Source organism: Pseudorca crassidens, chromosome 4 (genome assembly GCF_039906515.1).
Source record: "Pseudorca crassidens isolate mPseCra1 chromosome 4, mPseCra1.hap1, whole genome shotgun sequence".
In the NCBI taxonomy this organism is placed as follows: domain Eukaryota; kingdom Metazoa; phylum Chordata; class Mammalia; order Artiodactyla; family Delphinidae; genus Pseudorca; species Pseudorca crassidens.
In genome coordinates this window covers 83,298,402-83,326,241 of record NC_090299.1, presented here as the reverse complement: position 1 = coordinate 83,326,241, position 27,840 = coordinate 83,298,402, and the positions used below count along the sequence as shown (strand labels likewise).

Here is a 27,840-nt window from a genome sequence, read left to right as displayed (position 1 = left end):
GGATGACTGGAAGAGTGAAGCTGGAGTTGGAGACTATTGAAAACATGCTTCGAACTAGCTTTCCAGCATTATCACTATGTGTTTTTGACCTGGATTCCTTTGGTTGCATATGACAGAAGACAAATTCAAAGTGGTTTTATCCAAAAGATAATTGTAGATCATATAGATGAAAAGTTCCAGAGATTTTTAAAAAATCCAAAGTACAGGCACTTAATAGATCCAAATGGTAAAATATTCTCTGCTATGCAACTGGAGACACATGATTCAAGAAAGCTCTGGCACAAATATGGTATTTAAAGGCACTGATCAAAATAAAGCTATTTGGGTAGAGCCCTGGGGCTCGGATATGTATTGAGAGATAGAGTGAAGGAGGAAGATCCAGCCAAAGGAGACTGAGAAGGAGTGGTCCATAAAGTAGCAGGAGACCACACAATTGTTGAAGCAGAAGCAGAAATGGTCACCAACTTGAATCCAGCCCCTGCTTTAGAGCTTTTGACCCTTCACTCTCACAGATGGCACATGCTCTGACAGGAACCTAATACACAGCCCCACAGAGTAAACCAATCAGTAGCACTGAGACCTTAACTAAGAAGAGTATGGGGAATGTATACTGCATGGCAGTACAGTTACAGTTCATGCCTGAACCTGAAGTAGGGTCAGTCTCAGACAACGCACATGAACTAAGAATGAAGAAAGAAGAGAAACCACGTGAGCGTGGTTTCTTTTTTCATATCCTCTATTTCATCTCTCAATATTTAAACCTCACCCACATGTCAAAACTCACATCAACTGTTCTATCATAAAAACATACTCAGTTCCTTTAGCTGAAGTATTCTCCCCTTCCACTTAAGTCTCAGAACAATATACCAGTATTTCTCATGGAATGTAACACTTTCAAACCACAAATTATAGTAAATATGTTTTCTTTTCTGCCCTCCAGTAAGTATATAGAGGATAAAGACTTCTGTGGCTCTCCCACATAACCTAATTGAATGAATACCTCATAAATTATTGAATTAAAGATAAATTGAGCATCAATCTCTATTTGAAGTGCTTTGTCTCATTTTTCCCATTAACGTTGATAGTTTGGAAAATGAAAAATGTTAGTAACTCTGACATAAGCACAATAAAATACCTAACCCATAAATGTGCTTTCTTCCTGAAAAATGGAACTTCTTGTGCCATCAGCAAAATAAATGCAATGATATCAAAGAAGTATTGTATAGGAGATAAGAAATCTTCACTAGCTTATATTATTTATTTGACATCTGGGCATCCTAATGCCAGTGTGGTGATGCACGTGGTGATATCAATCAGTATTCACTTTTATAAATGATAATGTACATTAATGTAACTGTATTTCCCTCTCAATCTTTTCAAGTTATGGTCAGCATGGATAGTTGATATATTTGGCACCTTTAACAACTAGGATTATGTACTTTCAGACTTGATAAGTTTTGATAAGGATAAGTATTACATTAAAATATTTTAATCAAATACTATTTTATTTTAAAATAATGATAGACAAATATTTGTAATCACACATGCAATCGCTGATTTTAGAAAAAAGCTCATTAAAAACAAATCTCAGTGGTTTAATGATTAGCAATAGATGTGATTTTATAAAACTGTAATAAATCCAGGCATGTATATTGATTTAATATCTGAGAGTTATCCCTTCTATTTTCTCATGATTACGTGCTTTTTTCTTCAGAATCTGAATCAAAGATAATTAGAGAGCAGATGATAATTTATTAATAACATACAAATGGGGATCAGGGCAGAGCAGTGCCAGAAAGACTAGGGGCATAGCAACAACTAATTGCCCACTGTGGGAAATAAATCGTCCTAGGAAACTGAACCCAAGAGGGTTACTGGCTCAATTGCTCAACATTATTGAACATCCCACCTGCGACTTCTCACAGATCAAACATGTAAACATCACTGCAATTCTCAGGAAGTTATATTGAGGCAAACATTTGGAAGGAAAAACTCTATTTATGGTACTAGAAGCAAGTTAATGTCATTGTTTTGCAAAGAAGAAAATTATTTTAGCAAAGAATCTGGAGACTTTCAGATTTTAAGTACTGTGAAACACAGGACAGGTCAAAAGCCTAACCACAAGAGCTGAATACACTTTTTATTTGAAGCTCCATTTGCCTGAAGCTCCATTTCTTTTAGAATATGATCCCCACCTGAAAGAGAGAGCATGTTGGCATGCCAGTAGATGCTGGCCTCTGGCAGGAAACTCTGCTAGTTTCTGGGAACCTTACCATGTCTCTCAGAGCCCACGATAGCACAGGCTTTCATAGGAGCCTGATAGCCAGCTCTACAGAGAAGATCAATAGCACTGCCCTATGCCAAAACGTGGACCATCTATTCAACAAAAAATCAGTCAGTTTCCTGAGGCATGTCTAGGAATGTAATTATTGCTGAGAAATGAAGCAAATGAACAATAAAATGTTCCAAATGATTTTAAACACCAGGTAAAAGCCACATTTTTCAAGACCTGTGCTCTTTTTTTTAAACTTGCATGAACCTGGAAAGAAATAAATGTCTCTAATGGATTAGCAACTCGGACTCAAACAGCTGAACTCTTTATTATACCATGTGGAAGTATTGACTTGAGATCTGTCTGATGGCTGTGATAGCTATAGTGCTACAAAACATACTATATCCCAATTATCTTGCTTACCAAATTCTTTTACTATCTCTCACCCATTGCTTCTTTCTTCTTTCTTACTCCCCTGACTTTCTAATCTCACAGAAAAATGACATACTTTTCTGTATCAGATCTTTGGCACACATTTGCCATCAATAGTCTACAGGCATTGTCCACTCTCTTGAGCCATCAGTATTGCGAGTAATGATGTTAGTGAGTTTTAATTATTATTTTATGTTTAATTATATGTTTTTAATTGTTATCTATAAAGACTTATCATCCTGTTCTTGTGGTCTGGCACTGGTTTGCTTATCTCCTTGACGGTCATGAGTTCTCTTGATTCAGGGTCAATTGAAAGGCAAGACAGAAGCTTGGGAGCTTATCGTAGGTGCTTTTGTTTTTGTTTTTGCTTCCTCTCCACACTACCACTTTCATCCTGAGTAGCAAAATATCAAGTTGGCAAGTTGAGACCTCTGTGTGGTGATTAGTGGAGGAAAGCTTCTTTGTTTCTTAGATTTTCTTAGGCCCTTCTTAGACCAACTGCATAACTCCTTTTCAGGGTCCCTCCAGACTAAATATTCCATAGGATTCAAATATTCTCATGTATCTCACAAACACTGCTTCTCCACCTCCAAGAGCCCTCCATGCTTCTGATATTGAGAAATCCTAGTGCTGCTTTCACATTCCTATGCCTATTTCATTTGATTTTCCTGAAGCAAATTTAATAGACATTGGTTTGAACTGATTCTATTCATTGATGATGTACACATTTGCCAACATTTAAAAAAAACTCTACCGGGCTTCCCTGGTGGCACAGTGGTTGAGAGTCCGCCTGCCGATGCATGGGACACGGGTTCGTGCCCCGGTCATGGAAGATCCCACATGCTGCGGAGCAGCTGGGCCCGTGAGCCATGGCCGCTGAGCCTGCGCGTCCGGAGCCTGTGCTCTGCAATGGGAGAGGCCACAACAGTGAGAGGCCCGCGTACCAAAAAAAAAAAAAAAGAAAAAAAAGTAAGAATATAAGATTAAGTGAAACATTTTCTATGTTAATATTAATTTTTCCTAGATATACTGGAATTTACCACCAATCCTCACTGATGAAGTTGTTTGTGAGATCTCCATACGTGCCAGCAACACAGTGCTACATTTTAAGGATACTAAGTTCAGCATAAGTATTTAATCAGTAGATACTAAATTTATAGAATTATTCTGATTTTCTTTATTTGTTACAAGTAAAATTATCAGGAAAATGTCAATCTATAGGTCCAATCCTCCTCAAAAAACTTTAAGATGAAATTTAGCTACCCAAATGACTAACTTCTATCTCATCATGCCAAAGATGATGTAAAATCTGTTATCATCAAATAAGCATGAATTCAATATTTACATGATAAGTGATATTGAGCATTGTTTATATACACAGTTTCATGAGACAAATATATGATGAATCAGAATTCTATATTAGCATGATTTTGTATGTTTTCTAATACATAAGGACCTCTTTATTTATTTTGATGTTGATATCTGACTCTCTCTGACCTCCTGTTATTCTAGCTGTTTCAAATGTACAAATGTACTCTTGTAGATTCACCTCTTCTCTAGTCATTTGGAATGTAAAGGGACAGGACAAACTGGGCCTTTCCTGGAGTCCTAAAGATTTGTAATTAATCATTCCAAACCTGTGCTAGTGTGTACTGTCGCTCACCAGCCCCAAAAGGGAAATAGCTATTTTGAATTCCAAGTTGATGTCTATTTTACCACCCAGTATCTTTCTACCCAAGCCCTGAGGCTTCTAAATCTTCATGCAGGAAATGGAAATAGGACGTCCTTCTGTACATCTCAAATATCTGGTTGGAGCCGATGCAGTTTGGCCTATTGGTTCTTATCATTTCCCCAAAGCCAGGGTGACTGAATCCTGCTCTTGCATCTCCAACTCTTTGAAACCCCCCTCACTCTAAGAGGACTCTTAAATAACCTAGCTTGGAAGTCTACTGGGGGTCATCTCAGTACAATATGTCCTAAAGTGAAACTCACTCTCAATCCTGCTTCTATCTTTCCACACACTGCATTTTGTCTCCTTAGACCTCAAATATTCAACTTGCTGAACTACTTCAGCTATATCCTAAAATATCTCCAGAGATTACATTAATGGCCATTTCCTTAGATGAACATCCTGATTTTTTGACTTTATCAAGACCTCTTGCTGTCTGCCTTTCCTATACATTTCAGTTGATTTTTTACATTGAATATTACATAGTTGGCACGGTTACAGTTATTGTCCTAATTTCTTACTAGCTGCTATTTCATTTATGTATGCATATTTAAATTTTATGATAAAAATTATATAGAACATTCAAGACAAAATGTAGAAAAAAAATTAGTCATAAATATCTACCAGAGGTAATCAATATTAATATTTTGCCATATATATTTAAAATATTTTATATATATATTTGAGTTCAACTAATATAGTTTTGTTTTCTGTTTTTCTTTGATTAACATTATAATACAAAAATTTCCTCCGTAATTGGAAATATTTTAAAAGCAAAAATTTATTGCTACTTTGATATCTAACCTTTCCCGTATGCTTTTCCTTTTGTTTTGTTCATTTGTTTTCTTTTATTGTGTTGGTTTAGGGGAAGGGGGTTGTTATTTTTTATCTCTAATGTTCTTAGAACACATTTGTATAATTCAAAGTAAGGGTCAATGAATATGAATATTTTAAAGGCTGTTGATACATATTGACAAATGGCCCTCCTAAATCATAGTACCAATTACTATACCCCCAAACTGTGAATGAAATTGCCTGGTGGTTCACAAACTAGTCAATCTCTGCTAATTTAATAGGAAAAAAATAGTTCTGTGTTTTTAATTGAATTTCTTTATATTTTTGAGATTTAATAGGATCATTAATATATTTGCAATGAGTATATAGTCATTAGCTATTTTATTACCTATTTTGTAAATTAGGTGTACATGCTCTTTACCCATTTATGCTAGTGGGATCTTAGCTTTTCATATAGTGAAAATATATCATTAGAAGTAGCAAGATTTTTTTGCTTTTCAATAATATTTATTTTACATGGGATACAAAAAATGTTAATTTTATGGGGTTGGGGTTCTAAATTGATATTTTCTATAGATTTATGTAAGTACCAGCACTGTTTATCACCCTCTCCTGATACTGTTATAGGTCTCTACATGTAGCATATACTAAATAAGTGTCTATGTAGGAATTCTTTTATCTATACTGCCTGTGGGCTATCAAAGCTATTCTTCTAGCTGATGCCAGGATCATATTAGTTTAAGTATTATAATTTAACCATATTTTTCAATGTTTGTTCAGGCAAATTCATATTGGGAAATCACATATGGTCACAATTATAAATATTTGACATAAGTACTTTTGCGTGTATATATACACACACACATATACATGTATACACCATTGCATGCATATAAAGCAATTTTAATCATAATTAACCACTGTTATGTTACATATTGAATATGTGCATAATGTATTAAAATAGTTAACATTTATCACCCTTGTATTTAATTTTAAACACAATTACCATAATATATGATTTTGGTACTCCTGACCAATACTAATAGAAAACAAAATATATTTACATGGAATTTGAATAGTTCGATATGAAAATGAACCTTTAGCTTTCTTTTAAATCATTCTCGTAATTAATTCAATTCTCATAATTTGCTTATCACAAAATATACACATTCCTTCTGTTTTAATAATTTCAGTGTACTTCCCCAGTTACTTTAATTTTTTGTGAGTTATGTAATTAAATTAAAACATTAGTCCTGGTTTCTCTACCTTATAAGTTTAATGCTGATAGATGTGATTCAACTTTGGAAAAATATTTAACAGCCACAATGGAGGGAGCTAAATAAATCAGAACTTAAATATTTGGCTTATTTCTTTGAATAATCTCTTCCCTTTTTTTGACCCACTCATATTTTTAATTAATATTACACTTTCATTAAGACAAAGGAATGTGTGAAACAAATGTTACTATCAGAACTGTGTGTAAATATTCTATTTTTTTTAAGCTGGCAAAATTAGCATCACTTTTTTTACAACTTTATTTTCTCCTGCTTTTTCCTTTTTACTCCTCTCAAAATAAATTAAAACCTAAAATAGATAAGGATAGATAAGCACAATCAAGTTAGTCGTATGCTCCTCTCGAAGAAGCATTGCAGATAGACTGATTCAGCTGTGAAATGACTGGGAAGGAGAAGTTCAGAGGAAGGAGCTTGTAGTCACTTTCGGCTTCTAGAAATGGAGGAAATTGATGTTTGCTCGGTGGAGGTGTCATTACTGCAGGAGAAACACATAATTCAGTACTTTGTATATTAACACTATTATTGTGCCAGAACAGAACAAAGATAGTGGTTGACTGCAAAAATGAATCTATGTAATTTCCCTTTATTGAACTAGTAAAGGTGATCTCTTCTGTGGAAATAAACAAAAAGACACCCAAATTAAAACAAGCAAAGGCTATTTATTAAGAGCTTGCTATAGCAAGGGAATCAGCCACCATCACCTGAATTTGGCAGAGACCCAAAGGCAGGCAGAGGAGTGTAAAAGCTTTATAATGAAAAAAAGGAAGGCTTCAGGTATGCCCTGATTGGAGGTTATTGGCCTGGGGTAGTTGGAGGTGAGCTAACCAGAAGTGGGGCATCCTATGTGATTGATTAGGCTTCCTCTAGTTGGTCCTAAGTTGGAAGTACAGACAAAAATTAGGGAAATTTATTGATAAAGTTCTGACCATTTGAGACAATTACTACAGAGGTTGTAGTTTGCCTTCCTGGACTGGTTGCTGCAGACTTGGAGTCAGAGTTCTATTTTTCTACTTGGTTTGATCATTGCCCATTTGTATATTCATACTCTCACTTCATACATTTCAGTAAATAGTAGTGCAAGGCTTTTTTTTTTTAATAGGTCTTTATTGGAGTATAATTGCTTCACAATACTGTGTTAGTTTCTGGTGCACAGCAAAGCGAATCAGCCATATGCATACATGTGTCCCCATATCCCCTCCCTCTTGAACATCCCTCCCATCCTCTCTATCCCACCACTCCAGGTCACCGCAAAGCACCGAGGTGATCTCCCTGTGCTATGCTGCTGCTTCCCACCAGCCAACTATTTTACATTTGGTAGTGTATATATGTCGATGCTACTCTCACTTCGGCCCAGCTTCGCCCTCCCACCCCATGTCCTCAAGTCCATTTCCTATGTCTACCGCTTTATTCCTGCCCTGCAACTAGGATCATCGGTACCAATTTTTTTTTTTTTTTAGATTCCATTTATATGCATTAGCATGTGATATTTGTTTTTCTCTTTCTGACTTACTTCACTCTGTATGACAAAATCTAGGTCCATCCACCTCACTACAAATAACTCAATTTCATTTCTTTTTATGGCTAATATTCCATTGTATATATGTGCCACATCTTTATCCATTCATCTGTCGATGGACATTTAGGTGGGTTCCATGTTCTGACTATTGTAAATAGTGCTGCAATGAATATTATGGTACATGTCTCTTTGAATTCTGGTTTTCTCAGGGTATATGCCCAGTAGTGGGATGGCTGGGTCATATGGTAGTTCTATTTTTAGTTTTTTAAGGAACCTTCATTCTGTTTTCCGGAGTGGTTGTATCAATTTACATTCCCACCAACAGGGCAGGAGGGTTCCCTTTTCACCACACCCTCTCCAGCATTTATTGTTTGTAGATTTTTTGATAATGGCCATTCTGACCAGCATGAGCTGATACATCATTTTAGTTTTGATTTGCATTTTTCTAATAATTAGTGATGTTGAGCATCTTTTCATGTGCCTCTTGGCCATCTGTATGTCTTCCTTGGTGAAATGTCTATTTAGGTCTTCCACCCATTTTTTAACTGGATTGTTTGTTTTTTTGATATTGAGCTCCATGAGGCAGAAAAGCCTCGAGAAAACTGAGCTTTACTTTCACGTAACTTTAAGTCTGTGGTCCAGTAGCTCAGAAGGGCAAAATGAGGACACTGAATAAAGAATAGTTTTACTGTTTTGTTATTTTATTTGAGATATTATGACTCCTAAAGAATCCAAGTAGCTAGTATTAAAATATAGAAGTACAAAAATCTGTCATTAATCATAGAACTTGCAACTGAAAGAAACCTGTAAAGTTAAATGTTATATGGGGGAAAAAATTGTGAATTAAAAAGATAGAGGATAGGATGAATTTACAGTTACTTAACAAACCAATCTTCCTTTGTAGATAATGTAAATTAACACTGTAAACAAATTGCAGGAGAATTATTTAAAGTACTTACCAGAGAACAAATTGTTTTAAAGCACCTTCTGGCACTTTAGAAGTTTTTATTAACATGCAGACCATTAATATGCTAACTACAAACCTTTTCCTTTGTATTCATTAAGTAAACTCCCCTAAGACTATTATAAGACACATCATTCAATACAAGTGTTTATTGAGTACCTATAGGATCAGTTGTTGTCAACATGGACAAAATCAACTAACAGCTTTTGAAAAATAATAATGCTTGTGTCCCACAGGCAAGGTGTTCTAATTTTATTGTTCTGGGCTGAGGCCTGGGCATTGTGGGTTTTTTTGTTCTTTTTCCAAAACTCCACAGTTGACTCTAGTCTGTAGCCAGGTTTAGAATCATTATATAATGTGAGTAGAAAGCATTTTTTATATATAATTTCTTATTCTTAAAACATAGCACATCAATTCTTAGTAAATGCTTGCAGATAATGAGAATGATTGTGTTTACTGTAGCAAAAAAGCTTATAAAAGGTGGTTAGTATTTGGTGAAATTAATTTTGCGTTCCCAAATATATACTGGCATAAGTAAACTGAATCTAACATGTTGAATAACGTTTGCTAGTTGTATCAGTCCTTTTACCTGTGGCATTCATGAAAGAAGAGCTTGTTTTTTAATGATCTCTCTGGCCCATTAGAATGATTAAAAGAAGTACAGTGAATCATCGTTAAAGTATAGCTTGGGGAATAAACCAACTGAAGAGTAGTCTAAGATAACTTGCCACAAGTTTTCTTTCTGCTTTTGAAGCCGAATCTGGCCTCTGTACCCCAACACAGAATTAAAACTCAGAGAAAGAGTTTTGGGTGAAGTAGAAAAGAATAGCTTTATTGCTTTGCGAGGCAAAGGGGGCCACAGCAGGCTAATGCCCCCAAAACTGTGTGTCCTGACCTGGAGGGGGTAGTGAGGAGTTTTACATTAATGGTTCCAAGAGGGTGTGGTCAGCTGGTGGACATTCTTTTGATTGGTTGGCGGTGATGTAAGTGGGAGCTGTGGGAGCTAGCATCATCATCCTTCAGGTTCCAACTGGTCTGGGAGCTACATGCTTGTGGGCAGCATACAGTTAACTTCTCCCACCTGGCGGGGGCTTCAGTATCTGCAAAACAGCTCGAAGATATTGTTATATATATCCCTTGAGGGGGAACCAGGACTCTGCTCCAAGGCTGCACTACTGTTTCTTGACTGTTCCTCACTTGTCTCCGCATACCCTCCCCTTCCCTAATTAGCATCTATCAATATCTGAACCTGCCCATTGGAACTCAGGGAAGGCCATGGAGGCTGAATAAAGCCTATTTCATACAATGAAGAAATGGGGAACACAGAAAGGCTTTTGTGCCCAGGAGCCCCACAGGGTCCTGGTCAGTATCACTTTCATGTAGTTTGATATTCCTAGATCTTAATAGTTGTCTTCAGAGTAAGTTGAAGTGAATTTGTTTGTTTGTGTATTTTTGTGACTTTGTCCTTAAGAAAAAAGGATGACTGCACATAGAACACTTAGATTTGTAGAATTTGGGGGTTAGTTTTTATTTTAGAAATCTGTGAATATGTATGATTTATTTAGTTTACCTCAGTCACTTATATGATCTAATCTCTATTTTATACATGCATTTGAATAATGTAGTAGAATTTGGATCATTGAGTATTTTTACAGCACACACGTTTTAATACTTTAAAACAAAATGAGGTATATTTTGCTACAATAAGAGCTAGACTCAGATAAAGGCAATTTAGTTGTATGTAATTTATTGTGAATAAATTTATCAGACTTTTTAAAGCTGGTAACTAGCTATTAGTGAAGGAAGAAAGAAGTGTTCATAACAGGGTTCCCCATGCAAATGTATTTAAATTTTCAACAGAGGGAAGGGGGAGCTGAGCATGGGGGAGAGGTAGAAATGAAAGGAGCTGGAAGACATGGAAGAAGAAGTTGTGCTTCCAGTACACTACAGTGCAGTAACTGGTGCCCACATCTTACCTCCACAACTTGTTATGAGTGCCACCTTGCGAAAGCAGTTCCCTGTCTCTGAGTCCCAGGATTCTTACTTTTAGGATGAATATTACAATAGGACTATTCAGGCTTGAAACAGGTAATAGAAGGAGAAAGCAAGTGTGTTAGAAAGGCAAAGTCCTGTTGTGTGTTTCTCCTTTACTTTCACACTGCTACCACAATCACGAGACTTCTGATACTAGATGTCTGGGGTTATATTTTCCACACAAAGCAATTCCCTGTGAAATCACGTGGGTGTCCTGTAATTCGGTCTGACACTAAATAGAGTTAGCACAGACCCTACAGGTTAAGGGCTCAGTCCCAGACTGTCCCTTACTTCAGATGCAAGTCACAACTAATAGGTCCCCAGGTTACCCACAGCTTCTCTCTGACTTGGCTACAGATCAAAGGTTCCCATGATCCCCCTCCTTGGATTTGATTATTTGCTAAAACAGCTCACAGAACTCTGGGAAACACCTACTTACAACTACCAGTTGATTATATAATAAAAGATTTGATAAAGGATACAGATAGACAGACAGATGGAGGACCAGGTCTATATGGGTCCCAAGTACAGGAGCTTCTATCCTGTGGAGTTGAGGTGTGCTACCCTTCCAGTACATGGATGTATTTTAGGGATTTTTATGGAGGCTTCATCATGTAGGCATAACGAATCATTAACTCCATTTCCAGCCCTTCTCCCCTCTCTGTAGAATGAGAGGTAAGGCTGAAAATTCCAAGTTTCTAATCATGACTTGGACTTTCTGGCAACCAACCCACCAAGGGTCACCTAATTAGAACAAAAGACACTCCTATCACACAGGAAATTGCAAGAGATTTTGGAGATTTGTGTCAGGATCCAGAGTCAAAGACCAAATATTAGAACAAGAGATGCTCCTAGTTCTTCTGTAACTTAGGAAATTACAAGCATTTTAGGAGCTCCGCGTCAGGAACTGTAAGTTAGAACAAAAGATTCTCATGGTACCCCTATTTAACAAGAGTTTTAGGAGTTCTGTGTCAGGAGCTGGGAGCAGAGACCAATATATATATTTCTTATTATTTCACATCAAGATATGAGTATGCCAGGATTGGAACTTGATTAGGTAAGACTAAGATCCATTGATATTTCAAAACTCACCTACCAGGGACTAGTGCTCAGATAGGACAGTTTTTGATAAGTGGCCCTAGAGGGTAATAGGGAGACAGCTATAATCATTGGTGAGGGTAAGAAGCTCTTTATAGGAAGGAAGCAGACAACTGGAAAAGATTTTAAAATTACTGTGTATAACTATATCCTATTCCAATTTGCCTAGACTACGACTTGGGAATACTGATTGGATTGCACAGATAAATTTATGCATGTCTTGTAGATGGGGATTCCCCTCAGAGTTACTCAAAAACACACGAAAACAAAAACAAAAATGAAAACAAACCTCTTTCCAGCCATTTTACATTACCTCCTCTTGGAGGGTGGAATAATTTTGTGCCTTTTTGTCAGAAGTATGGGGACTGAGGCGTATCTCCTTCCTAGTTTTTGCAAAAGATATTTTCAGTTTTAGCCTAGCTTCATCAGGAAATCAGTAATAAATCTAAGAAGAATAAGAATAAAGACACAGATGCAAAAGGTATCGCATTATGAGATATTTTAACAAATGTATAAAACAACACTGTCAATGCTAATTACCACTGAACAATAACCTAAGCTTCTTTTGTTGTAAATATTTGTTACATGTTTAAATTATTTTTAGCATGTTAAAACTGATACAGTGTAAATGACAGTATATTGTGATCAGCAACATAATTGGAATTATTTGAATTCTTTGTTTTTCTTAAAATTACAAAGTGGAATAACCACAAAAAATTTTGAAATCAGGGAAATTAAAATTGTCTCATAAAAATGCAAATTCATGAAACATTCCAACACAGTAGCTCTTAAAGATTTTATATACTTTTTGCATTCATTTTGTTTCTCTGCACAGTAATTTTTGCCTAAAGTTTAAAAAATTTAATATTACACCATATTAATTTCGTTGCATCATAGACTCCACAAATAGATTTTATTAACTGCTGGTCATTGGTTCTTTTAAAATCTGTAGCCAGACTCATGCATATTATCTACACCTCATTTTTTGCCATAAGTCCATGTTATTATAATAATACCAGTTACAAAAAACTTTTTAGGGGGCTTCCCTGGTGGCACAGTGGTTGAGAGTCTGCCTGCTAATGCAGGGGACACGGGTTCGAACCCTGGTCTGGGAAGATCCCACATGCCGCGGAGCAACTAGGCCCGTGAGCCACAACTACTGAGCCTGCGTGTCTGGAGCCTGTGCTCCACAACAAGAGAGGCCGCGATAGTGAGAGACCCACACACCGCGATGAAGAGTGGCCCCCGCTCGCTGCAACTAGAGAAAGCCCTCACACAGAAATGAAGACCCAACACAGCAAAAATTAATTAATTAATTAATTAATAAACTCTTACCCCCAACATCTTCAGAGAAAAAAAAAAAAAAAAACTTTTTAAGTGCAGACTGTGAGCCCAGGACAGTGCAGAAAGCTTTACATTTATAATCAAACTCATTCTTCAAAGCAATCCTATGTAATATAGTTTCTACTATTTATCTCATTTACATAATAACAAGTTTACCAAAAGCTATACATTTAGTAGTAGATACATCCAGGACTGCTCTTAATTTGACTACCATGATCTTAACTGTTTTGCTACCCAGTGGTGTCAAAAGGTAAGGATATTTTTATCACTCTTAATAAGTTTTGGAGGATTGTTTTCTAAAGTACCAGTGGTACTTTTCACTGTGACATTTGAGGGCACAAACTACAGTCTTTTCTCCAGCACTAAGTACCACCAATTTTGTTGTTGTCATTGTTTTATTTAAAATGGGTAAATTATGCAACCTTTTCATTTTCTTCTTTTTTTTAACCAGTAAACTGAAAATACTTTCTATTTAATTAAAATACTTCTTTTTCAGAATTACTCTTTCTGCCCCTCTCATTTATCTTTTGGGATCTTAGTGTTTTTCTTATCCACTTGTATGATCTCTGTTTAAGAATTTAAGTCATCATTTATCCACAGCCTGTAGTCTTACTTCTCTGATCTATTATCTTTGAGAATTTCTTCCCTAGAGTTATAATCACCTTTCTTGGGTAGAAGGGAGGTTATCTTACTTACATTGACACACTTGGTACATATATTGATCAATTCTGTGTAAGACCTGGCTAAAGTAATTTCATTTGAATCTTCTTTGGATCTGGAAAGATTCCGTTATCATATTTTAATCTTCGGAAGGACAAATCAAAATATCTCTTAAAACAAAGGTCTACAGTTTTGATATTAAGTCCAGAAGGGCTAACCTAGTTTAAACTTTGATAATAACGATCTTGTTATAGCTGCATGCAGTCACTTACAGGCTTCCAGGTGCTAAAATCTTATGGGAATGCAGATGGACTTTGTTGAACCATAGCTCACATAAATTAGATTGGCTGCTATTTCTAGCACATTTTGGTTTCTATTTCTAAATTATCTCTGAGACTTGTAAGCATTTTCAACCTGTACTTTGAGTATTTATTGATTAAGGAAAGAACATGTTCTTTATACCATCTGGTGTCTAAGTTTTATTGTGACAGCATCCTTGGAGTTAATTTAAAAAGAGTAATTTGGGGGATTACTATTCCACTTCAGACATTCACAGAAAAGGAGCTTCAGTTTTAATTTTCTCAATGACATATTAATGAACAGTATGCTCTGATCACTAAACCCCAAGAAAATGTATTTTGTGGAAATGATTTTTTTAACTTACATTGGCCATCTGTATTTATATGAATTGGTCTGAAGGTAATTAGATATTTAGTTGTGTTATAAATGGAAATACTTAGTATGGTAATAGTATATGGATCATGAAAAAATAAATTTCTCTGAAATAATGAGAATCTATTCTATCACTTTGATTATGGTATTACTAAGAATAATAGCTACCGCTTTTCTCCCAGGTACATCAGTGCCAGACACTGATCTAAGTGAATACATATATTCTCTCACTTTATTTTCACAAAACCTATGAGATAGAATCCATTATTATCCCTATTTTATGGCTGTCAACTGAAACACAAAGAAGTTAACTAAGTTACCCAGGGTATTTATTTATGCCATCTTAAAACAAGTCAAAGAAAGCATCAGTACCAAATCTAAAGCAATGACTCAGAAAAAGTAGGAGTGTTTGATTTTATAAGATTTCAGATTTTTTGACTAAACTTTTTAAAAACTATAAATTTGAAATCTAATGATAGGTAAGGTGAGTTAAATTCTTCAGAACTAAAATTTGTAGATTTGGTGTTATAGTGAATTGTATGTGTGTGTGTATGTGCGTGTATATGTACTAATTTGTAAGACAAAAGCCTTATTATATTTTTTCAAATAAAAAGGACTGAATAAAATGTTATTATTTTTGGAATCATTAGTGTATTTTTTGAGTCTTAGAACACTGATCAAGCATTAAACAAATCCTTATAGGTAATGGCCAATCACAGTGCAGTTCTTGCTTTCCTATGCACAATTCTACATGCGTTTATAAGCTGTGCACACTCAACTAGAAGGATGTTTGTACTTTATTAGGAGATGACATCATCTTTTTTTAACTGCTGGAAAACAGTTGTATACATTTGTCAACAATCTATTATCATTTATTTATTATTTATTGAGTTGGAACTGTGCTATTCAAAATTAACACATCTATGCAAACTTTCCATATTAATAGCTATCAGTAAATTGAGATAATTGTGCCATTAGGTAATACCAATTACAGTGAAACTACTTATGTGTCATTAATTATGTTTAAACTGTGATGGAAAAAAAGGTCAAGGAATCATCCTCATCTCACAAAACTAATAGTCTAAAAAAAGAGGAGGGCAAACTTTCTTTAAAGTGCCAGATAGTAAATGTTTTAGGCTTTTCGGGCTACACATTCTCTGTTACAACTACCTAAGTCTGCCGCAACAGCACAAAAGACTCCATAAACAATAAATAACGAGTGTGGCCATGTTCCAATAGCACTGTACTTACAAAAATAAGTGGTATGCTAGATTTGGCCAATGGGCCATAGTTTACCAACCCCAAATCTGAGTGCTGATACAAACAGAAGCAGTAGAAAAGTTAACATATCTAAGATATTAGTAATTAAGGCATTAATGAAATAAATGTAATTATAAGGAAATATATCAAGATTTGCCAAAGGTTTTTACAGATGCTTTATCTACTCTTATAAGTATTTTAACAATTTGATATACTGTAACTTTGACTTCCAATATCTCTACAGTGAAAATAATTATTTGGCATAGTCTTTAAAATACAAATAGTCTATCTGGAAATAAATGTCACAGTTGCCATTTTAGTGACTGCCAAATTCTCAGATACTTAGTAGTGGAAAAATTAAAGCATTGTCAATACTCCAAAGAAAATATATGGAACATTACCTATCTTTCCTTGAAAAAGATCCATTGGAATTTAATTTGGAAATACTTGTCTACCTTCATTAGCATTCCCAAATATATTGGATGTTTATATTGTATTTTCTTCTCCTTATTTGATATAAAATAGACTAGGTACATTTTTTAGTAATTAAAGTTCAAAATAGACAGAGTTTAGATAAAAGTCTTGGCCTGCTGGTGTGTGGTACTGTTACTGAGCTCATCCCACAGTTCTCCTGAAATCACTCTAAGTGCAATTTATAAACTATACTGGAAAGTGAATGCATTGAAGCACTAAATAATTTCTATGTTATATTCTGCCATTAGTTTACTTGGTTTCTAGCAATAAAGTACATTATATTAAACAATTTACTTGGTATTTTCTGGATTTTTTACTATGAATATGTGGAAAATTTTAAAAGAATATTGAATCTTGCAGTATCCAGAAAAGTGCATGTATTATATATAGGTTGTTTTTTAAAAAATATAACAATAGCTCTGCAAATATATTATGGAGACGCATTTTTAAAATCGGAAAATTTAAAGTTAAATTGGCAGCTTTCCACAAATGATTGGAGAAGTCATGTAAGCATAACATTTTCAATAGTCTGTGATAAATGATGCCACTGCTATAAGAAATCAGTGGGTCAAATGAGCAAGGCATTATTCTCCATCCTAAATTTTTAAGCTCTATGCAAAACATTTATTTACAGTGCTATTTAGAACGTCTTCTGAGTAAAATTTTGCAGGAATTTCTGAGGAAATATTCAAATGTTTACATTTTTATTTGTATGTCTGTTTTAATTGGATAATCAAATACATTGGCTCATTATATTTCCTACCAAATAAGCTTTTTAAGTAAAATAAAAATAACTATGTAATACAGCTCTGTATTTCTTAAACCCATAAAATACTTCTTAATTTGAAAAGCATTGTGGGAAAATTAATTGTGTGCATTTAGGAGTTTTTGCTTTTGAAAAGCAAAGCAGACACCTGTCTAAATTCGTAGTGTCTTTATAGCTATATCGAGGGAGTGGGATCTCTTCCTTATCTTGGGCTCTCTTGTTTGCTTTTCAGTTGCTGCGATTGTGGCTGTGGAAGGGCTTCTTCCCTGTGCGCTGTTGCCCATCCAAGCCTAATATGGTTAGTGTTCCCCTCCTGCTTTCACTCCTATGTGCTGTCCCACCTATATGTATTATCGTCAGCATTCCTTTTTTTTTTCATTTGTGTACATTTTAATAGTTAGTATTCAAGTTACGCTTTAACAGAAGAGTAGACTGAAACTGAGTCCCAAAAAAGAATCTTAAGTGATTTCACAATGGATACTTTCAAATAAAATATGCATATAGCATATCACCCCTAAGTCATGCATTCATACTTCTCTTCCAAGGCTTTTACTGTGGTCCTGATTTAAAGCAGGAAGTTGTAAGATCATAACATCTGTTTTACATTTAACATGTCAGTGTTTTTGTTGTTCCATCAAGAGTGAAACCATATCATACGTGGAAGTAGAATGCCACTTCTGTCAAAGTGAAGTCACCTTTTCTGTCTCCCAGACCCATGGAGTGACCATAACCTAAGTAGGATCTTCTGTTTTCATAATCATTGTGGATATATGTGGCATTGGAGAACAGAACCACAGTTAATTTTAAATGGTTTACTTAATAGTTTTAAGCTTGAATTACTTCAGATATTAGAAGTGATATTCCTAAGTTGATACCAATTAAGTAAAAAATATGCACATTTTTGGGATCAGTGTCCAAATGGGATAGTCTTAATTATTTACAAATGCAAATCCTAAATATATCTGGGTTATAGCTATGAAACTATAGGCTAGAACATAAGACCAAAGAACACTCTTCACAGATTTAGAGGAACTCTCCTACACAGTAGTGAGCTACCTTGTAAAAAAATGAAATATTCCAGATAATTTCTGTCTAGATTAAGGAGTCTAAATCCCTCTACTACTATATTGAGCTGTTATTCGTAGTCAAAATTTGCCAAGAAAAGAGATGAAATGCATTTTAGAGAATTATAGGACTGCCTTGGGTCATTTAAAATTGTTACTTATGTTCTCTAGGTGTAAATTAATTTTTGTTGATTCAAAAAACTGGTGTGAATGAAAGTGCATGCATGCATAGATGTGAGAAGTGGTGGAATTGATACCAATGATCTTCTGAGAACAAGAGAGCGTAAACAAACACAGATTAATAAGATTTGTTGATCTTTTTACTCAATCTTTTGAAATTTTTATATTTGAAAGTTTTTTTAAGTTAATATGAAAGTACAGATTTGTTCCGAATTATTTACCTTAGGAAAGTCTGGTATGAGCCTAGGGCTTCAGTGACAGACTAAAAACAAAAACAAAACAGCCCTGAGACCTGGCAAAGGCTGAAGTATAATATAAATGGCTTGAAACTGTGACTTTATTTTTTTTACTGCTCCATAGAAAAACTTAAAAATGGTCACTGAATTGCTCATTCTACTTGACTCTCAAATTTGGTTATTATAAGAGATAAATCACTGAAGCAGAATAAGCAGAATTTACATCTTGAAAGAAAACAAAAATGACATCCAGACATACCTTGAACTAAACCTCAAAGATATGGGTGTATGAACATTTATAAAGCCGTGACTTAGAAAGTATTGATGAAAACTAACTTTAGCTGGATCTAAATTGCTTCATTTTTTTAAAAAAATGGCATCTCTTTCTACTGTGTAGTTGACTTCAGGGAGTTTATGCAGTGAAGAAATAAAAGAACAGAGGAAAAGAGGGAAGGTGGAACATTTTCTTCACAAATCATACACCAGGAAACCTAAGAAAACAATTTTTTTTCTAACATCTTTCTTCAAATAATGTCAGCAATTATTCAATGAGTGTGTTTGTGTGTGTGCATGTGTATTTGTGTGTGTGTGTGTGTGTGTGTGTGTGTATACACAATAAACAAATTATTGAGCCACAAATGTGCTTAGGTACCCAATAAAATGTTAACAATTTGTGTGCAAAGATTTATGGAAAAGCCAGAATTTTTTTAATGCATTCTTAGTAAAACAAAACAAAATAAAGCAAAAGAAACAAACTTTAATTGAGCTTACATAAATTAGACAGCAAGAAAGTTGTTCAAAATTATTAATTGGGAAGAATGGAAGCTAAATATGTTTTTATTGCTCTGCTTTCTCAACTTCCATTTTACAATTTCTAGTCAATATGAGGCTTCAGTTAAAGATACTATTTGCTTAGATTAAAACATTGGGAAGGAAAAAAAAAAAACTTAGGTAGTGGAAATTAAGGGCTGAGAATTTTCCTACTATAATCAGTAAAATACTAAGAAATCTTGACCTAAAATCTTGTCACCTAATTTTGTATGTATAATCATATCAGCATTTGTCAATTACCACATAAATAATTTCTAAGGAACATTCTCTGATCATTTGTGAACAGACATATTTAAAATTACAGAGCAGAGGTTAGATAGACATTTTGAGATTTTGGAATATCATAGTTTTTCATTTCTTGAAAGACCACTCATGAATATGTGTGATTGGTTTTGACCTTAATATAATGCGACACATATACATTAAAATTGCCCATTGTAAATATACTGGCTTTTAGAAGTACCTTAATATACCTTGTGGAAATCTCAGGGTCCGAAAAATATAATTTCAAAACCATTGATCTAGATCCTTTGTTCTGCAATTCAACTACATTAAATCTTCTGCAGGGCTATGGAGTTCTGAGTTTTACTCTCAAAGTTCCCGCCAGGAAACCATACTCCATTATTTTTCAAATGCCTCGTGTGCTATTTATAAGATGAAATTGGTAATTACATGTTGTTATCTTTGATCTCAAATTATTTTTCATCACTCTAGTTGCCTACTTTGTTGCGAAATCTTTACACATATGCATAATGTTAATTTTAAAAATATTCTTCCTGCTTTGATGGAAATCTACCCAGTGATGGAAGATATTTCTGTAATATGTCTTAATGAAACCCAGATGCCTAGATTTTAGGCACCCTATCCCCAAGACGGCCTACATTTTTAGCAGGGGTATTTTTTTATCTGTGATCTTTGACTTCATACCATCACAGCTGGCTTGAGACTCTAGTCATCTTTTCATTCCTCCCACCCTCACCCCATCCATTTTTACAAGCATCCAGTGTTGAATTGATTGTCTTCAATGTAAATAAGATATAAATATGTGCAATTTCTAAAATGACATTACTATTTACCCCTTGATATTCATTTTTGTTTGTGCTTACAGGAACCAATATATATTTATAACATAATGTTTATTATAAGTTCTTCTGAAATTTCCCATAGTCCCAAAGTAGCTTTTCCTTGCATTTCTTAAATTCAAACATACGTTAGATTATTCCTTCATTCATCAGTTGTCAAGCTTTCCAGTGTTTTTATATCCCTTACTACTTCTTCTGAGGGATTCATGTGGCAAGTAAAGTGGAGTTCACTATTCTGAAAATAGAGATATTAAATTCTTATTTTGTTTATTTACCTACTCTGTGATTTTTAGAAAATCAACCTCATTTTTTTAGAAATTATTATTATTTATTTTAAATACTATTTAAAATCAGAAGCACAAGGGAAAAAACTCTAACTTCTCTCATAATTCAGAGAATAAAACAAAAACAAAACATAGTTCTCTGAACAAAATGATTGTGGATTACATTGAAACATTAATTATTACCTTAATTTTTCAACGAACTAACTGAAAGTTAATTCATTAACTGAAAGTTTCTTGAAATTTGAAGTAAGCAAAATTTTATTTTTACATACTTAACAGATTATTTCACTCAGCTTCAACAGATTTCTGTCGGGGAGGTATGTGGAAGTGCTATTCCATTTTATAGAGTTAGGAAAAAGACATAGAGAATAAAATCATCCTTATAATTCTAGACCGCCATTTAAAGTGCTGTTGGCAGGCAGATATGAGGCTTGCCCACAATATAGAGAGATAATATATTAAATTCCAACTGAGGGCTTGCTATGAACTGCTCCCAAATCCTTTTTTGTAATACCTGTGGAACCTCAGACCATAGGAGATATTAAGTGGGACTACTCTAATTGAGAAATCCAATGGTCACATCCATGAACTATTTTAAAAATTAGTAGGAAATTACCTACTCTCACATTAGAACAAAATTTGTTGAAAACAGGGAGACACAATACTTACATGTCATACTTTATGAAATGTGTTTTTATATCAAAATTCTAAGGTAATTAAATTTTAACTCAATAATGAAGAGTCTATAATTCATCTTTGAGTTTTCTGAAGTATTCCAAATTATTCAAGTCTTTCTCTTATTGCTAATTCTAAAAGGATTTGAAGAGGTTATTAATGAAAAACTTTACAAATTCATATGTACTACATTATTTTGGAAGTATTATTTCTAAGGGTTTTTTCTTTGTTTTTTATAATATAGAAATTAAAAATGATATATAAGGCATAAAATAAGAAATAAGCTAGCTTCTCACATTGCCATTAATCATAGGGTGGTTAGTATCCTTGGAAGAATGTGAGATGGGAACACAGCGAGCTGTGCCCTCATTTTGTGTGGTATAATCATCACTCCATTCCCCTATCCAAGGAAGGCATGTTTTCAAAAACATGTACATATTCTTTGAGAAGTATGTTTGAGAATTTTCAGTAAATAATAATAAATCAGTTGCATTTTTTGTGTAACTTAAATTTCTCTGTAAGGAACTCAAAATCCAGTACCCTAGTATACAAATGCTAGCAAGACAGCCTATATATACAATGTCCCATTTTTCTGCATTTGCACTCACATTCTTATTGAAGAATGTGGTTCTATAAAATAAAACAATCTATTTTCAGTATTTATTAGATATTTTAATAGGCTAATCTTCATATGCTTCTTTATTTTATGGGGGCTGAGTTAACTGAGGTTTTATTCAAACTACTTTACAGTTGTAGAGACTCTTGAAGTGAAAAGGTCAAACTATTTCCCAAAAAAACTGTAACTTATTTTTTTCAAGATTCCAGCATAAAATTCTTAAACACAACATATGCAGTGGTTGAGGTCGTTATGTCAGAACAAAAGAGTGTGCATATATGGATAAATGTGTTTTTAAAAGAGGCTACAATACAAGGAACTTTTCTTTTCCATAAGCAACACGTATTGACTCTAATGTTTGCTCCAGCGTTGCCTTTTGAATATTTTTGCTTTAAAGTATGGTAAAGCATCTCTTAATCCATCTGGGTAATAGAGGAACAGTTATAGGCTTGTCCATTTCTGAGCCAGGCACTGCATATGCTCACTCTTTCAAAGACATCAAAATGCAAAAACATTCCTTCTTTCACCATTCCCCCCTCCCCACCTTATTTAGAATTAAGGGGAAAGAAGTGTTTATTCAGTGTTTATTTCCATAGGCTAAAGCAATGGAAAAATCAGATTTTGTGGAGGTTATTGTGGAGTAAGGATCTACAATCTCCTTTTGCTCTTTCATTCACTCTTCTTTTCTCATTGTCCATAATGGTGTCATTTAGTAAAGTTCTGATTCTGTGCTTCACTTGGTACTCTGGAGGGCTTGACATTCATACCACTAATTTATTATCAAATCTTTAATTTACATCCAAGAACTACATTACTCATTGGCACATCCATCCATTCATAAATATTATTGTTTACTATTTCATGTCTTACAGAAATTTCAAATATTCAAATTTAGATGTTGTGGCTTGGGCCAAGTTTTTAAGATCTGCATTAATATTATCAAGGCTGTGTTATTTAAATCCTTAGGCTAGAAATGGGGGAAAATAGATTGATTTCTAAATTACCCATGGAGTCACTTATATAGGAAGCATCACTCTATGAATTATGCTTACACTTAATATGATTTCTCATGCCCACCTCTACTACTAAAAAATAAAATAACATTGTTTTCTAGAAGAAAATAAGTATAAATGGCTAGAAGATGATTCCTCTACTTGCACTACAGTTGTTTTTAGTAAAATGATATCAAAGTTCATTAAAATTGTGACTGAAGCAAAATGAAGAAACTGTTTCTTTTCCGTTTGAAAAAGAAATCGGTTCTAGAAGATAGGAGTTGTAATTGATGTACAGAATGGCATATTTATTGACTCTAGTGTATGCTGAGTTAAAATGTTGCATCTGGACAAGGTACAGAAGATGATACTGAATGAACAGGCTCCCTGCGATGCTTTGTTAGAAAGGCTGAACCACTGCTTGAGTGCCAGTCTCTGCCAGCTGCACTTCTACTTGCTGTATCTTGTTGAGGTTTGTTTTAATGTTGCTTTGGGGTGTTCCAGAACTTAATTTTTTATGTTAATGTGACATGCAGCCGTATTATGTTATAGAAGTCTTGAGATGCCTGTAGTCAAAAATAACTCCTTCTTATTGCCCTCTTGACTCTCACCCTAGGTATTAAAATGTTAACAACTCCTCACCATGGTATTCCCAAATCATTTTTTAGATGAGATCCAAAGTTTTATTTCCATTTTCATATGAGGCATTTGCATGCAATTTAAATATCCATGAAGCTTATTTATTGATAAAGACTATTTGAGGATATAAGTTTCAAAGCTTGATTTTTTTTTTTGAAGGTAGGAGAGTTAAAGTTGGAATGGATGTTTGTTTTCTAATGTAAACTGCAAGAACTTGTATACTTTTGAGGTATCTTTAGAATTCCTCTAACAAAGTTTTTTGTCAGTATTATTTAAATAACATAAATCTCAGGATGATTTCACACAATTGTATTTAGAACATTGGTAAAAAAAATAAACAGTTTCAATAACTTCTCTCTAGAGACACATACATTAAAGATTGAAAGAATAAGTAATATTTAAAAAATATGAACAATGTATTAAAATATCTTAAATGTCAGCTTGAATAGACCAACTATTATTTCAGGATGATATCATGTGTTCATTTTTTTCTCTCCATTTCACTGTGGTGAGGTGATTCAAGATATCTTAAGGGCTCTTAAGTGACAAATGCATCTACATGTTATGAATAAAATTTGAAAAACCACCAGTTCCTCATTGTGTAATTTTCCTCACCCAAGAACACTATATGTATTAAGTATATTACTTCAAGTTTACTTAAATTTTCCTAGCTGTACTTTACTAATAAACTGCCAGTTCTTTAACACGATAAAATTAAGATAATTGCATATTTTTCAAAAATGGCACAAGGAAAGGTTTTGTTATCTATGTTGTATAATATATGTAATTATACACTAAGAAAGATAGAGAATAAAATAGGTTTCATTTTTATATCAAAATATACACATATTTAAGAAACATTTTAGAATATAAAACCAAGGAACAGTCCTCAGTGCATGTCAATTGGCCACTTCATTTATATCATATAGTAGTTTTCAGTCAACTTTGTAATGAAAATATTTTGTCAATCTGACACTTTGGCTGTATTTTCTTTATGCAGAAGTAAATGAAATTTTGTTTTTAATAAACTCAATTTTGTTATAAGAGCTTGTGAATAATAAATTCACTTCCTTAGAGTTTCACTAAAAGTAATTTAAATATTTTATTTTGGTCAGCTGTTTTAATGTTATATGGTTATTCACGTACCTTAGTATTCATCAGCGTATTCTCTCTCCAAACACTTGTCCTTATGTAGACTCAACCAGAATATCATCCACTCATTCATTTATTCATTCATCAATGTGACGAATATTTCTGGGGCCAACTCTGAGCCAGGTGCCAGGTCACTTCAGAAATTTATAGATGAATGGGAGTTGCTGCCATTTAAGAAACTAACAACAATAGCAAGAGAGCCAAAAAACATTCTCAAATGACTATGTTGCATTGTAGAATGGCAGTCACACCATGAGAGGGATACAGAAAGCTACTGAGTTCAGAGGGGGCAAGATTGCATTAATCCAGGGTATTAGGGGAAAAAAAAAAAACAAATGTGAAGAAGGCAACACTTGAACTGGACTTTGATAATTGGAAATTGTTAAGAAGAGCATCCTAAGTGCAGGAACCAGTATATAGGAACATATGGAAGCATGGAGAAATATCTCAGAGATGATGTGGGAAATGTGCATTGGGGCTTCGTTTAGGAATCTTTACCTTATTATTTTATTGAAGACTTTGCAGAAGAGAGCTAACACAATAGAAAAGTACCTTACTTATGGCAATTTGGCTACAGCCATGTCTAGTATAGTTTAGGAAAGCAGTTATAGAATGCAGGGGCATCAGTTCAGAGGCACTGATAGTAACCCAAATGAAAAACAGCAAGACCTTAATTGAAGAAGAGGTAGAGCTAGTGAAATGGAAGAGGTGGATCATAAGACTTTTATGTTATATAATGCTTGGGATTTGGCAACTAATTTGTTGTGAGGTACACGAGAACAGGGCTTTGATCTTAAGGTACCAAAGCCATGAAAATGTTATTAAGAGGAAAAGAAGGCAGCAGATCAAGACTGAAAGTCAAGAAAAAGATACTCTTTTCTTTTTCAGATCTATTGAGTTTGAATGCCAGTGGAATATTCCTAGAAAATAAATCCACAGGGAATAACAGTATAACTCTCAAAAGAATAAAACCAGAGGGATAGATGTATTCATTAAATTGATGGAAATGGATAGATTGACAGGAAACCAGTGGAGACACTAAAGACTCCAAAACAAGAGAAATAAATAAAACAGAATAATGAAGTAAGGCGCTGAAAGGAGGAGACTTTTGAATCAGAGACATTTGGGACAGTTCATCCTGAGAAAAGGCAGGGGCCTCTGAGGTGGCAAAAAAAACAGTAAAAGAAAAAGGGAACAGAGAAATGTCTGGTGTATGGTATATGGTGAAGTCATGTTTAAAAATAGGTTTGGAGAGCTTCAGACTTCTCAGTGAAATCTGGGCAAGAGTGAGGGATACTAGCTGGGGAAATTCGATTCATACAAAAGAGTATTGGTGTTATTTCATACTGCTGGTGTGAAAATCACTTAAGGTTGCAATCATTTCAACTGTGTTGCTTGCTTCTGGGCTGGATGTGATTCACCACTTGGAGATGTGACTAATCGTAGCTTACTCTGTTCCAGGCGGTGTGGTTACAGCAAAGCAAAACAAGATCCAGAAGAGGAAAAGATGCATTTTCATAATGGGCACAGTAAGCAAACTGTAAAAAAAAAATCAAGATAAAACAAAGTAGGGGACACTTTATTGTTATTTTGGCTTCTTTTCAGGCTAGAGATTTGTAATAACTGACCAAAAATATTGGGATAAAAAGTGTAAAGTGTAAGTGTTTTGTTACATTCCTCTAAAGTGTATGGGCTTGTGGTGCTGCCTGCTGACCCTAGGCAACAGCTGGATGGCTTTTTCAATTCTTTAAAGCATACTTTCATTACAATCATTAAAATAAAAACTTTTTGCTTAATATAAAAAGCTATTATATTTCGAACCAAATTTCCAGGCCAGTTCTAATTCCTAGCAACAGTCAGTAGAAATATGTCATTAAATAACACCACCAGATTAAATGAATAAATTTCTTCTTCTTTTTCTAACATTTTGGTAGGAATTTCCCTGAGGACATCCTGTAGCAGCAACCTTGGTTCAAATGACTTGAAAAAGACTACACTTTTAAGAAATGCAGAAAATCAAGTTTTAATAATGAGCTTTAAAAATCTGCCTAAATGGGAAGAATAAAGAATATAAAGTAAAAATTTCTCTTTATCCCTCAATCTTACTCCGTTCCCTAAAAGTAATCTTATGAAGTATATCCTCCCAGACCTCTTTTTATACATTTATAAAATACACACACTCAGTTATCTTTCTTAACATAAATAGGATCATACTACAATGTTCTATAATATATTGTTCCAGTTCTCTCTATTAAAAACAATAGTTCAATAAATGTTTGTATACTCATGTGTATATTTATATATAACAGATACCTAGAAACAAAATTGCTGAGTTAAAAAGCAATGCAGGGGCTTCCCTGGTGGCTCAGTGGTTGAGAATCCGCCTGCCAATGCAGGGGACGCGGGTTCGGGCCCTGGTCCGGGAGGATCCCACATGCCGCGGAGCAACTGGGCCTGTGTGCCACAACTACTGAGCCTGCGCTCTGGAGTCCACGAGCCACAACTACCGAGCCCACGTGCCACAATTACTGAGGCCCGTGCGCCTGGAGCCCGTGCTCCGCAGCAGGAGAGGCCGCCGTAGTGAGAAGCCTCCGCACAGCAACGAAGAGTAGCCCTCGCTCGCCGCAACTAGAGAAAGCCTGCTCAGCAACGAAGACCCAACACAGCCAAAAATAAATAAAATTAATATTTTTAATAAAAGAGCAATGCATTTAAAATTTGATAGATATTACCAAAACTACCTCAGAAGAGGCTTTATGAACAGTATAGGAGAATGCT

General features: G+C 34.5%; 1 protein-coding gene across 8 annotated transcripts in view; it reads left to right on the top strand.

The window, feature by feature from the left end:
• EPHA5 (EPH receptor A5) overlaps positions 1-27,840 on the top strand; it is a 330,826-nt gene that overhangs the window by 253,597 nt on the left and 49,389 nt on the right. For 6 of the 8 annotated variants that reach the window (XM_067736162.1, XM_067736161.1, XM_067736169.1 and 3 more), the window contains 2 exons: positions 17,544-17,609; positions 26,524-26,591. In XM_067736162.1, the coding sequence (XP_067592263.1) occupies positions 17,544-17,609; positions 26,524-26,591 (134 nt within the window). The remainder of the gene's footprint in view (positions 1-17,543; positions 17,610-26,523; positions 26,592-27,840) is intronic. The other 2 variants (XM_067736164.1, XM_067736163.1) reach the window with 1 other exon arrangement.